At 38.9% G+C, this 21,960-nt stretch overlaps 1 protein-coding gene across 1 annotated transcript in view; it reads left to right on the top strand.

Moving 5' to 3' along the window:
• Positions 1 to 2,414: 2,414 nt before the first annotated feature.
• JAG2 (jagged canonical Notch ligand 2) overlaps positions 2,415 to 21,960 on the top strand; it is a 39,791-nt gene continuing 20,245 nt past the window's right edge. The window contains exons 1-6 of the mRNA XM_031553792.1: positions 2,415 to 2,441; positions 4,545 to 4,638; positions 10,337 to 10,591; positions 11,664 to 11,724; positions 20,494 to 20,624; positions 21,003 to 21,122. Coding sequence (XP_031409652.1) covers positions 2,415 to 2,441; positions 4,545 to 4,638; positions 10,337 to 10,591; positions 11,664 to 11,724; positions 20,494 to 20,624; positions 21,003 to 21,122 — 688 coding nt within the window. The remainder of the gene's footprint in view (positions 2,442 to 4,544; positions 4,639 to 10,336; positions 10,592 to 11,663; positions 11,725 to 20,493; positions 20,625 to 21,002; positions 21,123 to 21,960) is intronic.

Raw genomic sequence — 21,960 nt, 5'->3', positions numbered from 1 at the left:
CGGGTAATTTAAAGAGAGGAAAAAAAGGGCTGCCAATTTTTTTTCCCTTTGTTTTTACTATGCTTGCTTCACTCCTGTAGGAAGTCTTTATATAGAAAGAAAATCTGGGAATTGGCCATGCTGATCAAGAATTTAGAAACTTCATCTGAAGAACTATTAGTGATGGCTTAGCCTAACTTCTTTAACCTCAGGACTTAAGTATGAGGCTGTTGTGATCTATTTTTACTGTTAAAGTATTCAAATAGTTAAGTTGCTTATTTGTGAGTGAGGTTTGAAAGGAAATGGAACTGATTGGTGGTGAGAGCCTGTGCTTACAGTGTAACAGTCTGCTGGACAGGAAGGTAATGTGGGCTCCAGATTTGTGTAGGAGCAGTACTTATTTTCTGATCTGTAGCAGGTTACTGATCTCTTGGGGTATTGTCTGTCTATAGAAACTCACAGGCAAATGTATTTGATTGGAAATTTTAGTTGAAATCAAGGAAATTAGAGTAAATATGTTAATACAGTTAATACGTTAATTGTTAGATGACTTTTGTATCACTCTTGTTGTTTTCAGCTCAATATTTTGTGGCTTTTGGGGAGATTGTGTTTAAAAATAGAAATTCTCTTCCTAATTGAGAGTACTGTCAGAAGATTGGTCATTTTTGTTCAGATTAGAAGTCTGACACGTCTATCTAAAGAACATCTTTGAATGTTGATTTGCAAATGCCAAGGCAATAGTTTTTGAAAAACAGTGCAAAACCAATATTACAGGTTTTGTTTTTCCTCCCCTCCCCAGAGAAGAGGTCATTGGGATAGTGTGGGGAGTGTTTTGTTTAGTGTAAGCAGTAGAATAATGCTTTGAAGTTGTTTTCCTAGGTAAAAAAACAACTAAAGCAGCACTGTCAGGATAGTAGAACAGGCTGAAGTTATATCTTTCCAAAGGGGTTAGCTTGTCTATTTAACTAACTCCTGTGAAATAGTTGTTTTGTAAATCCATGCTCTTCTGCAGAAATGCGCTGATGTTCTTCTCTGGTAGCCGCCAACATACTGTGCATCGATTTAGAGAGCACCAGTGCTGCACAGTGTTGAATTCTTCCTAGGAGGTGAACCTCTCAGTGCAGTACTGCTCACCCCACATCATCCCTTTCCAATCTGTGCCATGGTCGTTTGCCAAATGTCTTCTAAATTGTACTAGTTGAAATGGACAACAAATACCAATCACAAAGCTTTCTTTGTGTAGGAACAAACTTGAATGTTCCAGTCTGACTGGTGAGGTGCTGGTCAAATCAGTCCAAAGCATTAGTGCACAAGTGTACAAGAAATGAATGTCTGTATCATGTATGAAGTACTTGTGAGTTTGGAGTGTTCTTAGGGCACTTGCTAGAAAACTAGAATTTTTTGCTGAATTTATGTAGGAATTTTACACTTTTATAATTAAATCAGTACATCCTGGAGAGGACTTCACTTTTAAGACAGCCTTTTTTCCCTACTGGTACTCTAAAGAGTGGGGATCACATCAGTAGTTTAGGTTCTATATACAGGTAGACCTTAAACTGTGGGGCAGTTACTTAATTAATGCGGGTTCTTCAGTGACTTTCTGTAAGCACAGCTTAAGAAAAGCATAGGCTTGTGTCAGTGCCTTGTACTACGAAAGAGTTGCTTGCCTCTCATGCTGACTGACCCTGTGCTGGACTTTCTACTGGAGTGTGCAGATATGGCTAATGCAAGCCAGTGCTGGAGCTCTTACAAAATGAATGTCCATTCAAGCTAAACGTGCTGTTAAATATTTTAATATCTAGTAGCTTTACTAAGCCTATTGCTCTTAACTCTGGTTATCAAGTAGGGTTACAACATTGGGTGAGTGTGTGGATATTGGTTTCCCTTAGTAAATGGTTTTGATAGCTGAGCTGTAACTGGAAAGCTCTCAGTGCAGCATATCAGCTGCATATTCAGTGCTTCTTTTCATACTTTAGCTGTTGTTTTAAAGAGAAAGTTTGAAAGAATTAAACCAGGTCTTGTGTGATACTCAATGCACTGGGGAGAAAGGGGGGGAGAAGTTTTTTTTTGAGCTGGAGAAGCAGGGTTCATTTTCTTGTTATGTTGCAGTAATTGCTCCTCAAAACAACTGTTGCCCTACCACAAATCATAGGTTGGGTTGGTAACCTTACTGTCTCTTCTGCAGGGAGAATAGCCCTGTAATCAGCTGATTTTCTGGATATGTTCTTATGTCTCTTGGGGACGTCTGTTTGGAGGGTGGCTGAACTGTCTTGGCTGAAACTGATTTTCAAGTAAACGTGCATTAGTCTGAAAGTACTCTTTACTGTGACTTGACTAACATCTACACTCTGAAGTGTGATTAAAAGCCCTCCTACAATGTTGAAGCTCTGTATGCTCAACTTTTCTCAACAATGGAGTGTGCGTAAGTGACCTAGATGGAGACGGGGAGATCAAGGATGCCAGTATGTGGAAGGATATATTGCTGTGTCTTTATTGTATATGTTCCTTTTAGGCCTTGTATAAATGGTCACCTGACTGCTGATCATCTCCAGCTGGAAGAGGAGTGCTTGAACTCAGGTTCATGGGACCAATGGCTTGCAGAACATTTTAGAATCTGTGGACTGTCCCTTTATTCACACCTTCCTGGGCAGGTTGGCACTCAATTTCCCACAAATACTTTAGGTGAAGATAGAAGTCTGTTTTCAGCTAAAATGATGGAAAGGCATAGTGGATCAAAGCTTCAAGTCCAGCATAGGTTTTTACTGCCTTAGCCTGTGTGGGCAGTTGGATGCAATGGCTGATTTGCAGCAGGAAGGACCAGCCCTTACGTAAGATGAATAAGTGGACATCTGGAAACACTTGAGCACTTTCGTACTTCTAATAAAAATCAGTGGAGCATAGGAAGGCTGAGGGGTGTGTTATGAAATCAGCTGCTAAATACAGGAGAGGTGCATATAGGACTTTGAGTCATGCATAAGTCTCTGCAGGATTGTACTTGGAACACATTTTAGTTTTGAGTCTGCTTATTTTGGGTATGAAAACTACCAGAGGACAACATTAGGGTAATACTATGTAGTTCTTACTTTCTGATACTATTCACTTTACGTTTATTTCTCAGGCAGTGATTTTGAAGAAGGTAATTAGTAGTATTTTCAGACTACAATAGGATCCTTTCCTGCTGCCCTAAATGCTATGTTGGGGATATAACATGGGGGGGTGAAAGCAGGCAGCTACTGAAATGCTACACTACCATTTCTTTAAAAAAAAAAAAAGTGGAATTGTCCCTTCTGATCAACTTCTTTCAGCTGTCTTCTTCCAAAGGTGGCTGTAGCTCCAGCATGTCTCTGTCCAGTATAGTTGCTGCTGAGCTTCCTTGAGTGCACTGTGACTATTCACTGCTACATTCTGCATTCCAGTGATTCCTAATGCCTGAAGCTAAAAGTCCAGAAGAAACATTTTTTAAAGTGCATAGTTTGTGATTTATATGTTAAAGTGATAGAATAGGCAGTCATTTCAGGACACTATGAAAAGGATCACCTTTGTGGTTGCAGAGGGCCTCTAGCAAAGAGCCCTACAGAAGGATGGTGCATCTTTTGATAAAACAGCGCAAATCCTAAACAGCTATGGAAAAACTGCTGAATTCTTACCTTATGCTCTTAAAGTGTTCTTTATTTTTCAGCTGGCTGATCCCAGGTCCATATGAGTTCATAAATTGCTTTTAGTCCATAAGTTCTCCACACACCAGCCCTTGGCTCTGCTGGATTTAATGAGTTTCAGTTTTTTTTGTGTGGCTTGCCTCTAGCCTCCAATCACCAAGAGGTTCATATGAGGGTTTTAGGACAGTGGAGCAGTGACTGTTATTGTTACTGGTTTTGAATGTATGTGAGAAACTTGATTTTAACTTGGATGATTTGGAAACTCTCAGAGCTCAAGTGCCTCACAGCTGCTCTTGTTAAACATAAAACACATAAACATTGCATCTGTAAGGTAACTTTTTCCTAAATAATCTTAGTATCTAAATGTCAACATCTATGCTGCATAGTTGGTCATAAAACTGAGGAAGAATTACTGAAGCCTTGCTTTAGTGAGGTAAAGCTGTTTAGGTTTAAAATTGTCTGAAGTGATACTTTCCATCTCTTTCCTGGGGAAAGTCTACTACTGTGTCTTTTTTTTTCTTTTTATTTCTTTGATTTTGGTTCTTAGTTGTTAGTCTTAAATTTCCTAGCTTTTCCCCGAAGTTCAGAACCCTTCACTTTGTTCAAACCCTTTAGGGATTCTTCTAAAAAGATTTCTGTAGCTAAACAAAGCTGAGAATTAAGAATTAAATGCAGTGGGAGGAGAAAAATAATAACTTGCCTGTTGGTGTGTGGGGGAAGATGTTTTTGTTTTGCTGCTAACTTGCTTTGCCCCACAATTTTTAATGCTTTATATTTCAGGTTTTTGGGAAGGTGCCTTCAAGGACTTTCACATGATGTACAAGTAGTGAAATTTCAAACTACTTTCAGTTGGCTTTCTTACAGTAATATCTGCTTATTCCAAATCACTTTGTGTGTGACACATAGTAGTGTTTTTTGTTATCTAATTGGTATCTTATTTCTTTTCAGAGATCGTTCACACTAATATTAGAAGCATGGGATTGGGATAATGATACAAAATCTGGTGAGTATTTATGTAAACTTTCAGTTTTCACTTATTTTGTGTTCTGTGTAGACAGATTAGTGGGGGAGAATGGTAGGTTGTTGCCATCAGACATCATTCCAAATCAATCTGAATGCAAGCATGCAATCTGAGTAAAGGGTATATGCAAATCACAGCAGAGAAGCTTATAGTAGCATCTCTGAAAAGTTACTGCTGATAAGAAAAGGAATGGACCCTAGTAACTGGAGAATATAATACATTATTTTCAATTTTGAAAACAGTCTAAAAGTTCTAGTAAGCCCTTTTTTCCTTAAGGGAGGCAATCTGTACTGTAGAACCTCTCTTTAAATTCTCCTTAGTTCATCCATCACTGCCTTCTGTTGTAACTGGTGATCAGATAAACATAGGTGTTCTTGTTTCCCATAAGGAAAATATTCTGGATGTTTTTGAAAGTGTTGTAAATTATGGTGTGATTTCTTCTCGAGTACTGAAAGCTACCTTCTTTCTGGTCTGTAAATACTAATCCTCAGTGTCAGAGCAGGGGTATTGTTTTGAAGAAAAAATCAGGATTACTGCCTAAATGCTTGAAAATAATTTGAAGGTGTTGGTTGCTGTAATATTGCTGAAGTAGGATTCCAGATTGAACCTGCTCATTGGTAATGGCTTAAACTTGTCTCAAAATAATATGTAGCTGCAAGTGAGCTTCAGACTTCCTGTTGTTAATAACTACTTAATCTTGACTGGGACTATCACAGGAGAAGCAGAGTGTTTGGACATGGAGATAGCAAAGATACGTCATTTTCTATATTCTGTTCTCAACTGCTTCACTGATCATCCCTGTTAAGATGTATCAGGCATAACGTTCTAGTTTTGCCCCCTTTTTAAAGCTGTGTTAGCATTTCAATGTCCCCTTCTTTGAAGACTGGGATCAGTCCCCCTCAATTTCCCTGACAGACTTCTCAAACTTACGGATTTTCCTAATGTACTGTGTCTGGTGAGTAAAGTGATTATGAGTTTCTTCCTCAATCCTCCCTCTGCTAGAATTAACCAACTTGTCTTCTCTAGCTTCAATCTTTTCTAATAAATGCTTTCTTCAGATATCTGGTAATTCATGTTGGTGCAACCCTTTATTGATCCATAGCTTACTTCAGTGGCAGTTCCCAAAGCTGGGACTGGTATTCAGAATGAGATCTTGTGCTGAGCAGAGTAAACCAAGAAGTTCATTAGGTTCAAGAGCTTCCAACTTGGGAATAACTTGCCTAAGGCAGCTAGTACAGTGCATATGGGAATATCCATTCCCAAATTCTAGATGGTTTATGAACTCAGATGGTATGGAGGGGGGGTGAACATGAAAAGGCTATTCTGCAGAAAAGGAGATGCATATGTACTTTAATGTTGATTTTATTTTTTACCTTGTATCCTTCCGCTGATGTCAGTTTTTTGCCTCAGCTTCAGAATAACAATGTATGATGTCTTTGCAGTTTCAGTTGAAATTCTCCTTCCAAAAAAGGCTTCTGTGAATAATAAGTCAATCTCAAATTACAGTTTAGGTCTCTGAGAAACTGCTAATGAAAGGTGAAGTAGCCTTTTATGTAGGTTGCCAGAAAAGTGCTATTAACGTGTGCTGCATCTGGAGCTTAGTGAGGCTCATGTAAATTTTTGTAGGTCTGTAATTTGACAGAGGTCTAGCTAAGTAAGTGTTGTGAGGTTGAGTGTTTCACTAGTCTGTTCACCAATTCTGTGAGATTTTCTCTCTAAGAAGCAGCCTGGTCAGATTTACAAGGGAAAACCTACTGGAACACTGTTCAGATGAATCAGAATGCACTTGCATGGAAGTAGAAAAGCAATGGAGCATCTTCACCAGAGAAGAGACAGTAGCATCCTAGAGCCATGAAGAGACTATCTATGGAAGGCTGAACTCCCTATTGTATACTGAATGCTGAGCTGATCTGTGGTTCATGTTGTGTCTTCTGTAAGGAGGCTTAAAATGTTTGCTAGTCTCTTTAAGGACTGATGAATGGTTCCAAAGTCAGGTTGTATTTTCCCATAAGAGGGTATTAGCATAGGCTGACAGTTAAAGTGCTTGCATTTGGACTTTTGAATAGGTATTTAACAAAGAAACGTGTTCTGGTGGACAACTTTGAAGGTTTCAGAACAGTTACGCTTCCCTCCCTGTATGTGCTGGCATCTCATTCTTTTTTTTTTTGTGCTCATGAAAAGCAAGCTGAGACTGCTCATAGCAGATCTATGAAATACCCATCTCAAGGAAAAAGTCTATCAGTAAACTTATTTCCTGATATTCATCATAAAGTGCAAACCATTAAAAGGGGTTTAAAAACATGGATTTGCAAACTGCTCCTGTGCTTTCCTCCTCTGTGCAGCAGCATTGGCAGAACTGCACGGAGTCATGGAGGGAGCTTGTGGCAGTGTAGTGTTACTGCTTGTTTGCTTTGGGAGTGTGGAGGAGGGGGAGAGGAAACTGGCCTAGATACAGAGTCAATGTGAAGGGCCTGCTCTCTGTCATCTGTCACAGTGGTGCTTGCTACTTTCCAGGTAAGTCATTTAACTTGGCAGACTTGTAGTTATATAGCAGAGGTCTTGGCAGTGCCTCACCCACTGCTGCCATTACGAAGCAGGCTGGCATCTTCACTGTGAAGTAACTTTCCATTTGAGTACTTGTCTACTGTGGGGATGCAGTGATTGCCTTCCTCTTTCATCTTAGTCTATAAAAGACTGATCTGCCCTTGCAGCTTTAATGTGATTGCTTGAAAGAGGCTGAAGGTCTTGAGATGGGCGCTGCCTGTTCACTTAGGCATGGAGTTTGTAGTAGCTGTGTTTGTCTCTTTGCAAACAGCTGCCAGCAGCATTTGTGTTGCCTTGGAAGTGGCTTGTGAGTGTATGGCTGCTGCTAACAGTTATTGTGCTAGAGTGAGGCTCTTAAATATAGCTTCAGATAAGGATTTCTCTTAAACTGAGTGCTTTGGGAGTGGTAATTGGAGGGAATTTTGAGTCATCAATGCCTTTCATGTAAGTTTTGGTTTTGCTGTCTGCTTTTCTAGAGATGCTTCTAGAAAACTTTTTCAGTCAAAGAAAAGAAGCCTATTTCCTCTGAGGTGTATGATCAGGAGGTTAGAGTACTGTGTGCTGCCCTTTAACCAGTAATCAAATTCAGTTATGTGGCCTGTTACCTTTACCAAGGGCTAAACATGCTGTGTGTGTTGGCGGTGGAGGGGGGTGGGTAGCTTAAGCTGAATTTTATGGTAAACCAAATGCAGGGAGCAAACCTGTCTCATAAACCTGTCTCCTTACATTTCACAACTGTGATAAAATATCTTCAGAATCGCTTAAGCATTGTTGAGGAGGAGGGAGAAACCTTGACAAACATGTTTCCCAGTGGTTGTGTGATAGCTTTGGGAAATGTATTCATTTGGGATGAGTATTAAATCTGGAGAAAAGCAGAATCTTTTATTCTCATGCTCACTGTGGTAATTATGAATCTAATGTTAGAAACTAGATGGCTTGGAGCTGATTTTCTGTGTGCCTTTGTGGTTCAGGGTGATTTTTGGAGTGTATAGCAGGAGCTGTTGCAGCCATTTTAATGAGCCTGTGTTGCTGCTAACTGGAACATAGGTCTGTAATACATACTTGTTGTTCCTGTTCCTTGGCCATCAAGTGACTTTGCATTTTTTGTCAAGGTCTTCAGATCAATAGTCATTAGAGAATGAGATTACGGAAGGATATTGAATCTAGAATCTAATCATCAGGCTTTTAAAAGTGGCTAGTAGGATGATTCAGGCACAGACAGAAGGCGGGCAGCTTCCTCTAGCTTGTGGGTTTCTTGTCTGCTCTACCGCTGATATCATATATGCTGCTGGATGGCAGAGGACTTCACTTGTAGGAATTAGAGAGTTAAAGAACTGCAACTGATTTCATGCCCTATACAGAGACACACTGAAATGCTTTATACAGACTAGTCCTGACAAGCATGAATAGTAGCCTGTAGGTAGCTTTGACTTAATTGGAGAACCATTCAGTGCTTAATCAAACATAGCTTTTACTTTTTGTTTCAATATACTTTCTAAGAGGAAAGATTTGTGTTAGAGAAGCAAACTTGAAAAAAATGTTAAGGAACAGTGTGTGCAGTGCCCATTACTACTGCAGCTTTCCTTTAGTAACTGAAAAGTTGTCACTTGAATTCTCATGCTGGGGGGAAGTGCAACTTTGGTAACAGATGCATAGGCTACTTCTGTGCTGTCAGCAACTTCCTTGGGACTTGGTTTATTTCCTAAGCCTGTTAGATTAGTGAGTGTTATGTATGTAGAGTGCACTTGCTGAAAGTAATGGGTTTCAATATTGCTTGCAAGTGGCTTGGCCTGTTTTATTTTATGATGCTTAGACTTTCTCAGTAATGTTGCAGTCTCTTCTTGTGTGCAGGCTCTTGGTTCTCCACTTCTTTTTATATGCATTATAAAGAATCTTTTTAAAAAAGAAAGCGAGTTCTGAGCTAGCAATATTACAGCTGTTTTGTAAGTGGGTATGAAATTGATGTACACAAGTGGACCTTGTGTACCCTTCCCTTGCCCTAATTAGTGCTTGGAGTACCAGCTGCAGCCTGCAGGGTTACCTAGAAAAACTTGCAGTGGATGTTATCAGATTGGGATAGAGGCTGGAGAGTTCTCATTCAAAAGCTGTTATCACTGAGGTCACTCACTGCCTGTGCTTACCCTCACTGTGCTTGCATTGTGCTCACTGTAACTGCCCCTCAGCTCCTACTACTGAGGTCTCTGTATCAAAATTAGCTATTTTGCTTTTTTTATCCTTCAAAATATTCTTTTTTTTAATTAGAATTGCAGTTCCATAATCTTGTACTATAAAATCCCCCTGTCCTGTGAGACTGCTAAGTATTTTATGCACGTTTCGTCTCAGTGAGCTGAGGCTGGAAGTGGCAGTGCTGCTGCTTTCTCTGAGAGCAGTGCAGGATGCTTGTGTGTATTGCAGCAGTGGTCATAATTATCTGTAGTTCCACAAAGGATAAGGATAAGCAGGATGCAGAGTAGAGAACAGTCTCTCTTGACAGTCTCTCTTGATGGTCCTTTGTTCCTGTCTGTTTTCTCAAAGAGCTAAATATCAACTGGACAGAATATTCTGTGAAATTCTTGCTAGATGCTTTGCCCTTTGTATAGAAAATGAGGAAATGGAAATAACCTGACTGATGTGTAGCATGAAAGCCTACCAGAGCATTTACCATTACTTAGTAAATCTGCAGCGTATCAAGGGGGTACTGTGTACTGTAGGGGTGTACTGTCTTGTTTTATTTTTAAAATCAATTTTATACAGGGAACTGTTACACGAGTACATCGGCTACTAGATTAGGCATATTTTGTGATGTTATAAGTAAAAAAGGAAGCAAAAAGAGCCTCAGATTAAGATAACTGCTGGTTGTCAGCATGTGGGTGTGGTATGTTTGGCTGCCTTGAAAAATAAGCTATTTCCTAAGGATTATGTTCCAGGGTTTTTTTAATATTTCCTTTAGGACACTTCTTAAAATTGGCCTTCCTGTAATGAAGTTTGCAAGGCAAAGGAAAATTCACAGTAGATTTTTATCACTTAACAATTTCTTCACTAGGTTTTCTCTTACTAGCTAAATACATTTGATTACATGTTCATATGCTATCAGAATATCACCTGTTGAATTTACTGCTTTTTTTTAAAAAAACAGGTGAAGACTTATTAATAGAACGAGTGGCACATGCAGGTATGATCAACCCAGAAGATCGATGGAAGACACTACAGTTCAATGGTCCTGTTGCCAATTTTGAAGTACAAATAAGGGTGAAGTGTGATGAAAACTACTACAGTGCTCTGTGCAATAAATTTTGTGGCCCTCGAGATGACTTTGTTGGTCACTATACATGTGATCAAAATGGAAACAAAGCCTGCATGGAAGGTTGGATGGGAGAAGAATGTAAACAAGGTACTATGCTTACTTCATTTTCAATTATACAAACAGAACTAAACTGCTGTAGGGATTTCTATAGTCTCAGTGCTGCAGCCTGTTAATTTTAACTGATACAGCTTTATCCTTTGCATAAATGTTGTCAAAGTGTAACAACTCTTGCCTGTTGTTTCATCTTGAAATAAGTTTGAAAAATGGTTTTCAAACAACAAAAAATTCTTCCTCTAGAGTGAAGCCTAGGACAGGGTACACTCTTCATGGTGCATGTTACAGGGGATGCACAAGAAATTCAGATTTCAAAGCAATGAAGTATATTCTCTCTTATTGGCCTTATTCAGAGGGAATGTTTCTTCAAAGGAATATGATGCACTGTCTATAAACACGAGATTTTATTAAACAATAATCTAACAGTAATACTGTAGGCTTCTAATCCTTTAAAAATCCCCTGTAACGCTTTCAGGATTTAAGAACTTTAAAATTTAATGTATGCAAAGCTGAAAGCTTTCTGATAGCTCTTAATGTGAACAGAAATTCAAGTATAGTCATCTTCTTTAATGCACTGCTAAACTGCTATCAAATCTCTTCGTGTTTTGCCTCTAGTCTCTCAGTGAATAATTAGTGCTGAAATAACTTGACATATTCCCTTTCTGTTGAAGGCTTTTTGTTTTTGTTTTGTTCGTTTTCCTCTTCAGTAAAAAGCTATTAATGAGAGGAAAAACCATTTTCAGGGCTTAGTCAAGGGCTTGTGTATCTTATGGTATAACATCAGTCTAATTGGTTTAAAAAAAATACAAGTACGCTTATCTGATAAATATTTCAGTACTGGCACTGCATACTTGTTTAGTTTGCTATCAACTTTCTTGATGAGTTACCCTGAGTTATTTTTCACAAACAATTGCAGTAGTGTTGTCTTGTGGAGTCTCTCACCAGAAGCAAGGACTACTAGAACATGCCCAGAGATGGTCAGCTTTGCACGAGCAACAAACAGGTTGCAATGCAAAACCCGTAGCTGAACAGTTGAGACTGCTGCTGTACTGGGGATGTCTAGCTGCTCAAACTGAAGTCTAATCTCTTACTTTTTTATTTGCAGCTGTATGTAAACAAGGATGTAACTTGCTCCATGGGGGTTGCAGTGTACCTGGGGAATGCAAGTAAGTCTGCATGCTTGAATATTTTGAGTACTAATATTTCTAGTGATTCTTGTGTATGTTACTACTTTGCGAGGGCTTACTTTAAAAAGGAAGATCTGAACAAATGCATAGATGTCATTAGATAGTAAGCAGACTTTTGCAGTCCTACGATGTGCTTGTGTATAGGATGGAATATTTTTTGCCTCATGTAACCCTGAACTATGCGTTTATCAAATAAGAAATATCCTCTTTTTTTTAAACGAGTCCTGAGGATCTTCCATCTCTATGTACTGTTTTCTCTCCTTAAATAAGAAGGGAAACTTAAGAGTGACTGGTAGGAATAGGAAATGTTCACTGTACTAGAATACTGAATGGGTATATATCATGAGCACATAAGGCTTTTCCTCAGAGAAGCTTTTTTGATAGTAATGATGATAACAGTAGCAACCTCAACCTAAATATTCTACCCTGTGTGAATATTCTTGGTCCCTAGATATGAAATAGCAGCTTGAAATATTTTTATTTTGTGATTAAGCAGACTTTGAGAGTGGATTGTTCTTATTCAAGTTCATGCATTCAGTGTGGTGTGTTGGGGGAAACAGGTCCTGCTTGTATGCTGACTGTTGAAGAAATGAAACCCGTCTACTTGCAAATGTGATCCTTTAAGTTCTTTCCTATATTTGTGATTGGTTTTAAGCTATATAGAATATTTTTGCTTGGGGTGGGTGAAACAACTGGCTGTCTGAATACCTGGGAGCAAGCAAATACTATTTGAGTCAAGCTCCAACAGTTTAAGGCAATTCTGCTTCATCCTCCTACCAGCAGATCCTACTAGCAAATAGTATGGCCATCACAGAAGTGGCAGAAGAAAGATGCAGTAGCCTAGCTCTGCTGGCTTTGAAGTGCTGTGAGTGAGCTCTGGGAACAGATATGTGAATAGTCCCACTGCTGGAGAGCTGGAAGTTTGACAGTAGAGTATGGCACATAACAGAAAATCTTAAATAATTGCATCTTAGTTTCATGCTGCCTTAACTTTTTCAGATGTTCCTGTCTTGTAGAAGATTGTGTTGTAGTTCTCAAATCTGACTGAAAATTCTGCACTAGTTCAGTATATGAAGTACAGTGTGGTGCTGTGCATATGAAGTTTTACTTCTGAAGAACTAAAAATTTCCCTAAGATGATTTTTTGAGGCAGATGTTTATCTAATCCCTGATTTCCTTTGAAAATATTTTTAATGGTTTTTAGGATCTTGTTAGAAATTTTCCTGGTGATGTGTCTTGTGTGTATTCTTGTTGCTGTTGATCTTTACTGAGCAAGAGATATTCCTATTCTTGAGCCTTTCAAGAACCGTGGGACCTATTCTGCTGAATTCTGCTTCATCTAAAGGTTTCTTGAGTTATTTATCTATCCAGAGAGTGCCCTAGGAGCCTGTGAATGTTTGCTTTTGGAATGCAAGAGTCTTTGAATAATGATGAAAGCAATCAGCCTAAGGCAAATATGAAACCCTGGGAGGAAAGGAGTTTAGTTACTTTCATTGTGAGCTTTCATTTCTCTGTAACTCTCCCTGTATTGGGAGGGACAGAAATTGGAGAGTGGGAGGAATACTTTGAGGAGGGAATACAGAGCCACTGAAGATGAGGTACGGGTTCTTAGGATACCTTTTTTTTTAAAGGTGTCTGTCAGTAATTTGTGTCATGAACAAAGCCTTCCTGCACATCGTGTCAAGGACATGAAGATGCATCTAGGTGCCCCTTCCATTCTGCCCACCTTAACAAACCTTGCCAAAGTAACACTGAGGCTACTGAAGGACTCTGATCAGAAATATCACTACTTTAGATGGATTTCTGAAAAGTGTACAGGAGGAAGGAATAGGGGGCTTAATGTTCTGGATGGATTGAATGCAGTTTGTCTTAATTCTTCATACCTGTCTACTCAAGTGATAGTTGATCAGCAAGTTGACGAAAATTAGTCTATTCTGTGTATGGCCACTATTTCTACTATTGCAAAAGGCTCTCAGTTCTCTGAAAGTGACTTGTTTGAGCTCAGTCATGCAGATATCTCTAGTTTGTGTTCCATAATGGTTACCAAGCATGTTAGAAGTGGACCTTCTAATCCAAATGAATAATCCTTTCTATAGAAAAACAGTGCTGAACTAAAAATAAGGCTTGGAGATGTGACCTTTATCTTCAGCAGTACAAAGGAAGTTGTTACTTAAAAAAAAAAAAAAAAATCTGGTGCTATTGAATTATAATCTAGATTCCTTTTTCCTGGTCTTTGGACAGTTGCTGCTGTCATTTAACAGGTGAAAACAATGTCCTTTTTTAATTCAAAAGGAAAATGAAAATGTGAGAAAAACATGGGTGTGAGATGCATGGAAATCTACTGGTGCCAGTTGCTACTTCGTTGCCAACGTGTGCAATGGTATTTATAAATAGAGATGGAAAAGAGTTTCCATCTTCAACTTGCATGAACATGCAGGTAACTTAAACAGTGACTCTGAATTCATCCCCTGTGCTTTGATACTTTCCAGAGTAATTTAGGGCTGTTCTTGGATTAAATGTTCTTGCAAAACCAAGTCTTTGCTGTAGTCTGCAGTCATTCAGCTGCTCATAACTTACAAATTGCTAGCTGAAGCTGAATCTCATCAGCGAGCAAATACAGATGCTTCTTCTGTTAAGTTTGCTATTTTCTTGCATTTTTTCCAAAGAAATGAAAAATAAATAGCAAACTTCAAGACACCTTGATGTAAGAAGTTATTTTTATGGTATCCCTGAGTCTGGGTGGTAGGTTTTTCTTAGAAGACAGTTCAGAAGTAATGTTCAATATTCATTACAAAATGACACTCTTGAGGAAAGCAACTTAATTGAATTGTGCTAAGATGGGGAAAATGTTGGCATTCTTGTTGTTTTTTTTTTTTAGTCCATATCTCTTCTTTTTATCCATATCCACGTTCAGTGTTTGCTGGACTCCTTAGTGGTAGACCAAGTGATCTTGGTAATGGATTGACTTTACCAGACCACAGTATTAGGAAGGACTGTCAAAGAAAGTGTTGTTGAGCCAGAACAGTGGATGCTTTTTGTTTGCATCATTTGAGTTGCTTCATTATATACCACTAAACCATCTAGAGAAGAGTTGTTTTATCTAATGGCTTATAAGCGGGTTAGGCTCAGTCACCTTAAGAAGTTATCAAGGCGAACACAAAGAAGCCACAAATGACAATCTCCTTCTTTGATTAAAACTGCTGACTCTTTGGTACCATTCTTAAGCTGCCAGTAGATTGCTTAACAGCTTAATCTTTCACTGCCTTATGATCTGGAGTGGTTTGGGTCTGACAGAAGTTCAGTTATGCTTTGTCTGGTTTACATTGTCATAGTTACAGAATCACAGAAACACCAAGGTTGGAAAAGACCTACAAGATCATCCAGTCCAACCATATTCTTCAACACAATCCAAGTGTTCCTTGAACACCCCCAGGCTTAGTGACTCCTCCACCTCCCTGGGCAGCCCATTCCACTGCCTGACCACTCTTTCAGAGTAGTAGTTCTGCCAGGATGATAGTACTTTTGGAAGTCTCTCTCCTTTTACCTTTGCTTGAATTTCTATTCCAAAGCAAAAAGGGATCAAAATCTCTTAATGCTGCTCAGCTTGTATTTGACTGCATCTCTGTGGAATTTTGGTGGAGCATAGGCCAAGTCCTGGGAAATGCAGGTGTTACTTCACACACACAAAAAAGCATGGAATGTATCCTAATGAGTAGTAATTCCCAGGAGAATGTGAGGAAGTGCAGGAAATAAAAATGTAGCATCTTAACGTGTCTACCTTAGTAGGTAGTACAGACAGATTAGAACATTAGATCAAAAGATGTAGTGTTGAAGTGTTTTTACCATGGATATCAAGTTCTCAGTGTTGCTTTTAACTCTGGTTTGTTCCTGTGGCCTGAATGTCTGTTTGCAGCTGGAAGGCATTAGGTGTGCTCCTGATATCTTTGTCTTATGTTACCTTCTTTTTAGGTTAAACTAATCCTGTCCCTTTGTTCCAAAACAGCTCTGATGTGAACCAGCACACCAGCAGGAAAGATCAGGCAGTTCTCTGAGAAAGCATGTTCTTGATCTGTAATTGCACCCTGAGAACCACTTACTACAAGCAACCCTTATGTTCTGTAAACCGTGTTGAACCATCCCCTCTATCATCTTCACAAAAATAAGGCACTGGAGCATGGATGTTAACTTTCAGTAGCTTTATTGTAGGAGAAACAGGTTTGTAGGAAAGCTTTGTGTAGTTTGGTATAGTAAGAGCTGTAGGATTGAGAGAAGTAGAGGAGTAATTGAAGGTTTTGAGTACACTGATGAGCATCTTATTGACAAAACTGACTGTCATGCCTGTTACAAAGGCAGGAAGGTAGAGAATGCGTTTGTGACTTCAGCAGTTCTTAGTGGATACCATACTGCCCATAATTCTGAATTTGAATGCCAAGAATTGTAGGATCAATTAAGACCATATTGCTCCCTGCTATGCAACAATCTTGTGAAGGATTTAACAGGCTTTCTTATAGTTATTTTAAGTAAATAGCTACTATAAAGCCATTGTTCTTGTCTGTGTAACACCATCCTGTTCACGTCATCAGAAAATTCGGTGGTTTTCTATTTAAGAAGGTTGTTTTCCCCCCAACCTCTGAATGATGAATTTTGCTTCTGTTCTTAATGTCACTGCTTTGCTTTCCTGTGTTCAGTATTTTGGCCACGCTTTCTAATTGAAATCTGAGTGGGAGAAGCTCCCTCCAAAAATCCTGCTTCAAAAAAAAATAGTTGTGTATATCTCTGATCACACTGATCTTTCTTCCTACATTCATAGAATGTACAAGATAGCAGGAAGATGATAATTAGAAACACCTATTGCTCTGGGGAATGTCCTCCTTGTTTCTTTGTTTCGGGGCTCCATGCTTTAACCTAAACTTCATACATAGTTTTTATTTTCTTAGTGCTGTTGATTTTTGCTGTTTAGATGTTTGTAAACATTAGTTGCACAAACTTCAGTGGATAGGTGCAGAACAGGAGAGAAACTTAAGTCAACTCTAAGCTTGCAATATGCCACTTCTCAATGAACTTTGCACTGACAGTTTAAGATCTGCAAATAACTAGGAGCGTTTGAAGCGGGAGAGTAAACCATGTGAGAAGGTGGCATAAAACAGCTGAATGAATAAAGTGGTCCATAGAGAGCTGTAACTTCTGGTGCATGACAGACTTCTTCCTTTTCAATCAATCATACCAACTACTGAGGGACTATGTTTTTTCAGACTGTTAGGGTCTGAGTACATCTCCTCACCTTTCCACATCACTTCTTTTGCTGCTTTTGGAATATTATCATAAAATCATGGGGAATGGAAAGATCTCCATAGTCATCTAGTCCTGCAATCCACCCAAAGTAGGTCCAGATAAAGTTCATGGTAGTTTACTTGTGACAGTATGGAATCTTTTGAACACCTCTGTGATGTCTGATTTAAGAATGCTCCATTTTAATCTAGATTTAATTGTATGGTTACTGCAAACATGCTCAGGGAAAACAAGGACTACTGTCAACTTTTTTTCTTGTTTAGAACTATTCCAGAAGAATAGAGGAAAAGCATAGTTCTCTAAGAACAACTTCCACTTCACAGAGCTGGAACTATTGAAAAAAGCTATTTCTTTCCCCTTCTCTGAGTATTTCTGTATCATCAAATTCTGCATGATGGTGGGTTCTTCTGTGGAGTTTCTTAATGAATTTGTGGCTTTGAATACACTGTAGAAGATCTTTATCCTGGAATTTAGCTGCTTGAAGACTCACTTGCTTATTCTGAGTATACACTGAGTTGAATTACTGTGGTTTTATCTGCTTGTCTTTGAGAACAGTTTCTTTTCTTGTATGGTTGTAGTTTCTTTAGTCACAAAACTGAGAAGTTATCTCAGAGTTTTGCTAATGTTAACTCCTGCCACCTCCTCTGCCCTGGCCTTGTACTTAAATTCTCGTTTTCTATTGACTCTGACCCAGACTCTCATTTAAGAAAAATGAAAGCTGTGAAGCATGTCTGTAGAGTTATCAGGGTCTTTTCTACAAATTCTCAGTTCTGAAACGACCAGCAATTGTTCTTCTATTCCTTTTGCATTCTTTGTTTTAATCCTAAACTGCAGAGAGGCTTTGGTCTGGGAGCAGATGCCTGAGTTTCAGCCTTCCATCAGGAAGTTACTAAACTGTAACGATCTATTTATGGTAGCTTCTTTTGTACTGCTAATAACCCAGCAAAGACTGAGATTAAGCCATCTCTGATTTTGTTTTGCGGTTGGTTGTAAAGAGGAGTTAGAGCTGATATGAAGTCAGCAGAGGGGAAGGACAAAGGAAGTAGAATCTTGATTCCAGTAAGAATTTTCTTTTGTCCATTGAACAATGGGAGTCTTTATTAATTCTCTAAATTTGGCTTTCTTATTTATTCACATGTGAAAAACTTAGGTTTGCAGAAACTTCCTAGCTATCCTCAGTAGGGAGATGGGAAGGAAGAAATTTCAACCCACTGCTAGCAGCACTGACACTTTTCCTTTGCTTCCAAAAGCGGTCATTATTTGAAAAGGAATTCTGTTCTTACAGATGTTGCTCCTCTGTCTTTTGAGCTTTTTCCCCTTAATTTGACTTGATTTTCTTTAATCTTCAAATTGCAATGTGCCCATTTCTAACTTGTTTTCGCTTTATCGATCATATCTTGCTCTTAGTGAGCTGAGATCTATTAAACGTTATCATTTCAGAAGGAAGTGGGATTAAAGCTGTCCTAGCACCTGCTAATGTAGGATGCGACCAGACTTCCTGTTTAAGAGGAAATCCTAATTTACTCTTCCTTGTAAAGTGCAGGCTGATCAGTTTACCACATAGTAACCTTTTGACTTGTAAACACTGTGTTCCTTTGATTGGGCTGCCCTTAGCCTGTAGAAGTTGTTTCCCTCCAGCTTGGCGGTTCGTTTAACAGTAAAGTTTGTGTTGAATATAATAAAAAAGCAACAATCCTTTTCTGTTAAACTCGTCTTAATGCAGAGTTGAGCATACCTACAAATTCAGGTAGGTGCTTAAAATGCTTTCAAGTTCTAGGAAGGCGGCAGTGTTTTTCTTTTCACACTTAATTATCAGTGCAATGTTAAAGAAACTTGGTCTCTATTTAGGTATGGAAAACAGATTTACTGTGGTGTCTGTGTTGTGATGCAGACTTACAGCCCTTGAAAATGCTCGTTGTATGTGGGTGGGGAGCTGGCTTGGGCTGGGATAGTCATGGTGAATCACTGGCAGCAGTGCCAGGTTTGGCATGGATGCTGGCTTGGGCCAGGGCCAGTAAAGTGAGTTAGTGTTTTTTATTGTTTATTATCAGCTTCTGTAAAGCTTTTTCTGTCCCCGAGAAGGAAGGAAAAGATCAAATTTAGCAGGAACAGTATTTGTTTCCTCTTACTGCTAATACAGCAAAAGCAAACCGCTTCTGAAGTATGCGTGTTCTCTGGGCATGTTCTTCTGACAGCCTCACCTTAATTAAAAAAAAAAAAGGTTGTTGAAGGCCGTTGGACTACTCAAACAACTGAGGCTGACATGTATGGATCCTGCAGCTCTGAGGCTTTGAACTGAGAGGGGATGCTGAGGCTGAGAATTCAAAGTAGTTCTGGAGCTTTGTAAGAAAACAGCTGCCTTGTGAAGATCTGCATCAGAATTCTTTCCGTCTATGTACACAAGTATAAAATGCCTACTGCCAACATAACCTGGTCTATTCCTCTGGGGATCAATAATGCTCACTTAAATGGTGGAAATGAATTGATTCCCAAGGAACCAGTTTTTTCCTCATCTTTTCTGACACCCGGAAGAGTTAAGGTTTCTGTAATGGTATTCAAAATATTCTAGTAGTAGACAGGTAATAGATTTAAAAACAGAAGTGCAGTTTTCCTGTGTTCCCTCCTCCCCCCCAGCTGTTGGAGCTCAGGTCTTCTCTGGCCTGCCTTTGCCTAGACCCCATTCAATGTGATTTTATGCATCTTTGTTGGTAATATGGCTCTTAAATGGTCTGTAAGAAATACTCAAGAACAGACAAATGTTTTCCGCCTAACAGAGTAAGCTTACTAATTCTGTTTGATTAGAATGTACGTTAAATGCACTTTAAAAAAACAAAAGCAGAGGCTAATGCCTTTAATACTTGTCCTGTAGCATAAATATTACCTTGTTAGCATAACTTTGGGCACATTACAGATGATGTATTCTAAAGACAGTTGTCTCTGAAGAAATCTTGTGATAAAATATAAACTACTTAAATGAATTACTAATGGCTTTTGTTTCTGTTCTCCTTTTACCAAAGAGTACCGTTTTTGTGAATGTTGTTAAAGATATAATAGAAGTAAAAATTCTTTAACTCTTGAGAAAACTGAAAACAAAGTAGCTCATCTCCTGAAAGCATTCTGCTTTTCAAAAAGTATCATTATCACTTCATACATCAATCACTTTTATTGTGGTGTGAGATGACTTTGTGATGATGGGAATCCTTATGTGCATATGACTGTCATAACACAGTGCTTAGCTTGTTGCCATTGTGTGTAATGGGGTTGAGCAAGGTGAGCTCAGGAAAGATGTTCAACAAGACTAGCATGTGCCTTCTAAATGGCAGAAATAAAACTGTTATCTGTTGCACATTGAACAGCTATCCTTGTTCTTGAGAATGGTAAGTGTAGCATACAAAATACCTGTAATGCTGATCATTAAGCATCATGTTGCTAACTTTTAACGTGTGAACTTACATCTTAGGTGTCATTATGGTTGGCAAGGACAATACTGTGATGAGTGTGTCCGCTACCCAGGCTGTGCTCATGGGAGCTGTAATGAACCATGGCAGTGTAATTGTGAAACCAACTGGGGTGGCCTGCTCTGTAACAAAGGTACTTAACATTAATTTACAGGAAAAATAAGTAAAGCTGCATGATTAACTGATAATTCATTAACAACTTTTTTTCCTGGTAGTGTACAACAGAGTATTTCTGTCTCTAATCCTTTCATGGCAGGTGGTAACTAAACATTGTAAGTATAGGAAGCTTAAGACAAAAGTCTTGGAATGATCCTGCCTCCTCTAACTCGTCCAGTTCTTTTGTTCATCCTTTCCTGTTTTGTGGGTAACAGTGAGCTGAAAGCCTAGCTAATGGAATATGGGGATGATATGGATGAAAATGTTCCAGCCAGAAATGCATCTTTGTCTGACTAGAGAATAAAAGAGTAATATTGGAATTATTTCCTACTGATCAGCATTTTTCTCTGTCCAGATTTGAATTACTGTGGAAATCATCATCCCTGCCTGAATGGTGGAACCTGTATGAATACTGAACCAGACGAATATCGCTGTGCTTGCCCAGATGGCTACTCTGGAAAGAACTGTGAAATTGGTACTTCTGGATATTGCATGTGTAACCTGAAATGGTTTTAAGCAGAGCTGTGCTCTAGTCTAGTTAGCCTTATTTGCAGGTGTAGATAGGAAGAACTCACTTTTTCTCCCTCTTAACATGTTTTGGGCCTTGAGTTCATTAAATTGTATTTTCATCAGAATGCTTTCATGTTTATCAGGATGTATGTTTTATTTTTACTTCTTTAAACTGCTGTGTGATGATGATATTATCAGAATATACTGTGAATTTTTGGAAAAATGGATGAAACATTCCTAGCTTGCCTTGAAAGTTGTAGTAAAGCAACAAGGAGAAATGGCATTAAACTGGAAGAGTAGATTTAGACTAGATATTAAGAAGAAATTCTTTACTGTGAGGGTGGTGGGACTCTGGAACAGATTGCTCAGTGAGGCTGTGGGTGCCCCCTTCCTGAAGGTGTTCAAGGCCAGGCTGGATGGGACTGTGAGCAGCCTGGTCTAGAGGGAAGTGTCCCTGCCTGTAGCTGGGGATTGGAACTAGGTGGTCTTCAAAGGTTCCTTCTGACCCAAACCATTCTATGAGCTTGGTTCTCTGAATGAGGAGGTGGAATAAAGTAGGAAATATATTTGTCAGTTCTAGACTGATTATTAGCAGAAGATATGTATTAGTGCCTAGAACAGCTCATAAACAAACAAAGCTTCCAAGACAAAGCAAATTGATTCTACAAGCTAGGTAACTTACCTGAAGGAGAAGTCCCAAAATAAAAATGCTAGCAGCATTCCCTTTGTCTCGTAAAGGGATTGCTTTTCTCTTTCTCAGAGCTGCCTTGGCTTCTGAGAGAGGAGGTATCTCAAGTGATTGT

The sequence above is a fragment of the Meleagris gallopavo genome, chromosome 5 (assembly GCF_000146605.3).
Source record: "Meleagris gallopavo isolate NT-WF06-2002-E0010 breed Aviagen turkey brand Nicholas breeding stock chromosome 5, Turkey_5.1, whole genome shotgun sequence".
Lineage (NCBI taxonomy): Eukaryota > Metazoa > Chordata > Aves > Galliformes > Phasianidae > Meleagris > Meleagris gallopavo.
Note: the sequence above shows the minus strand (reverse complement) of the source record. Positions and strands in the feature narration are given on the sequence as shown.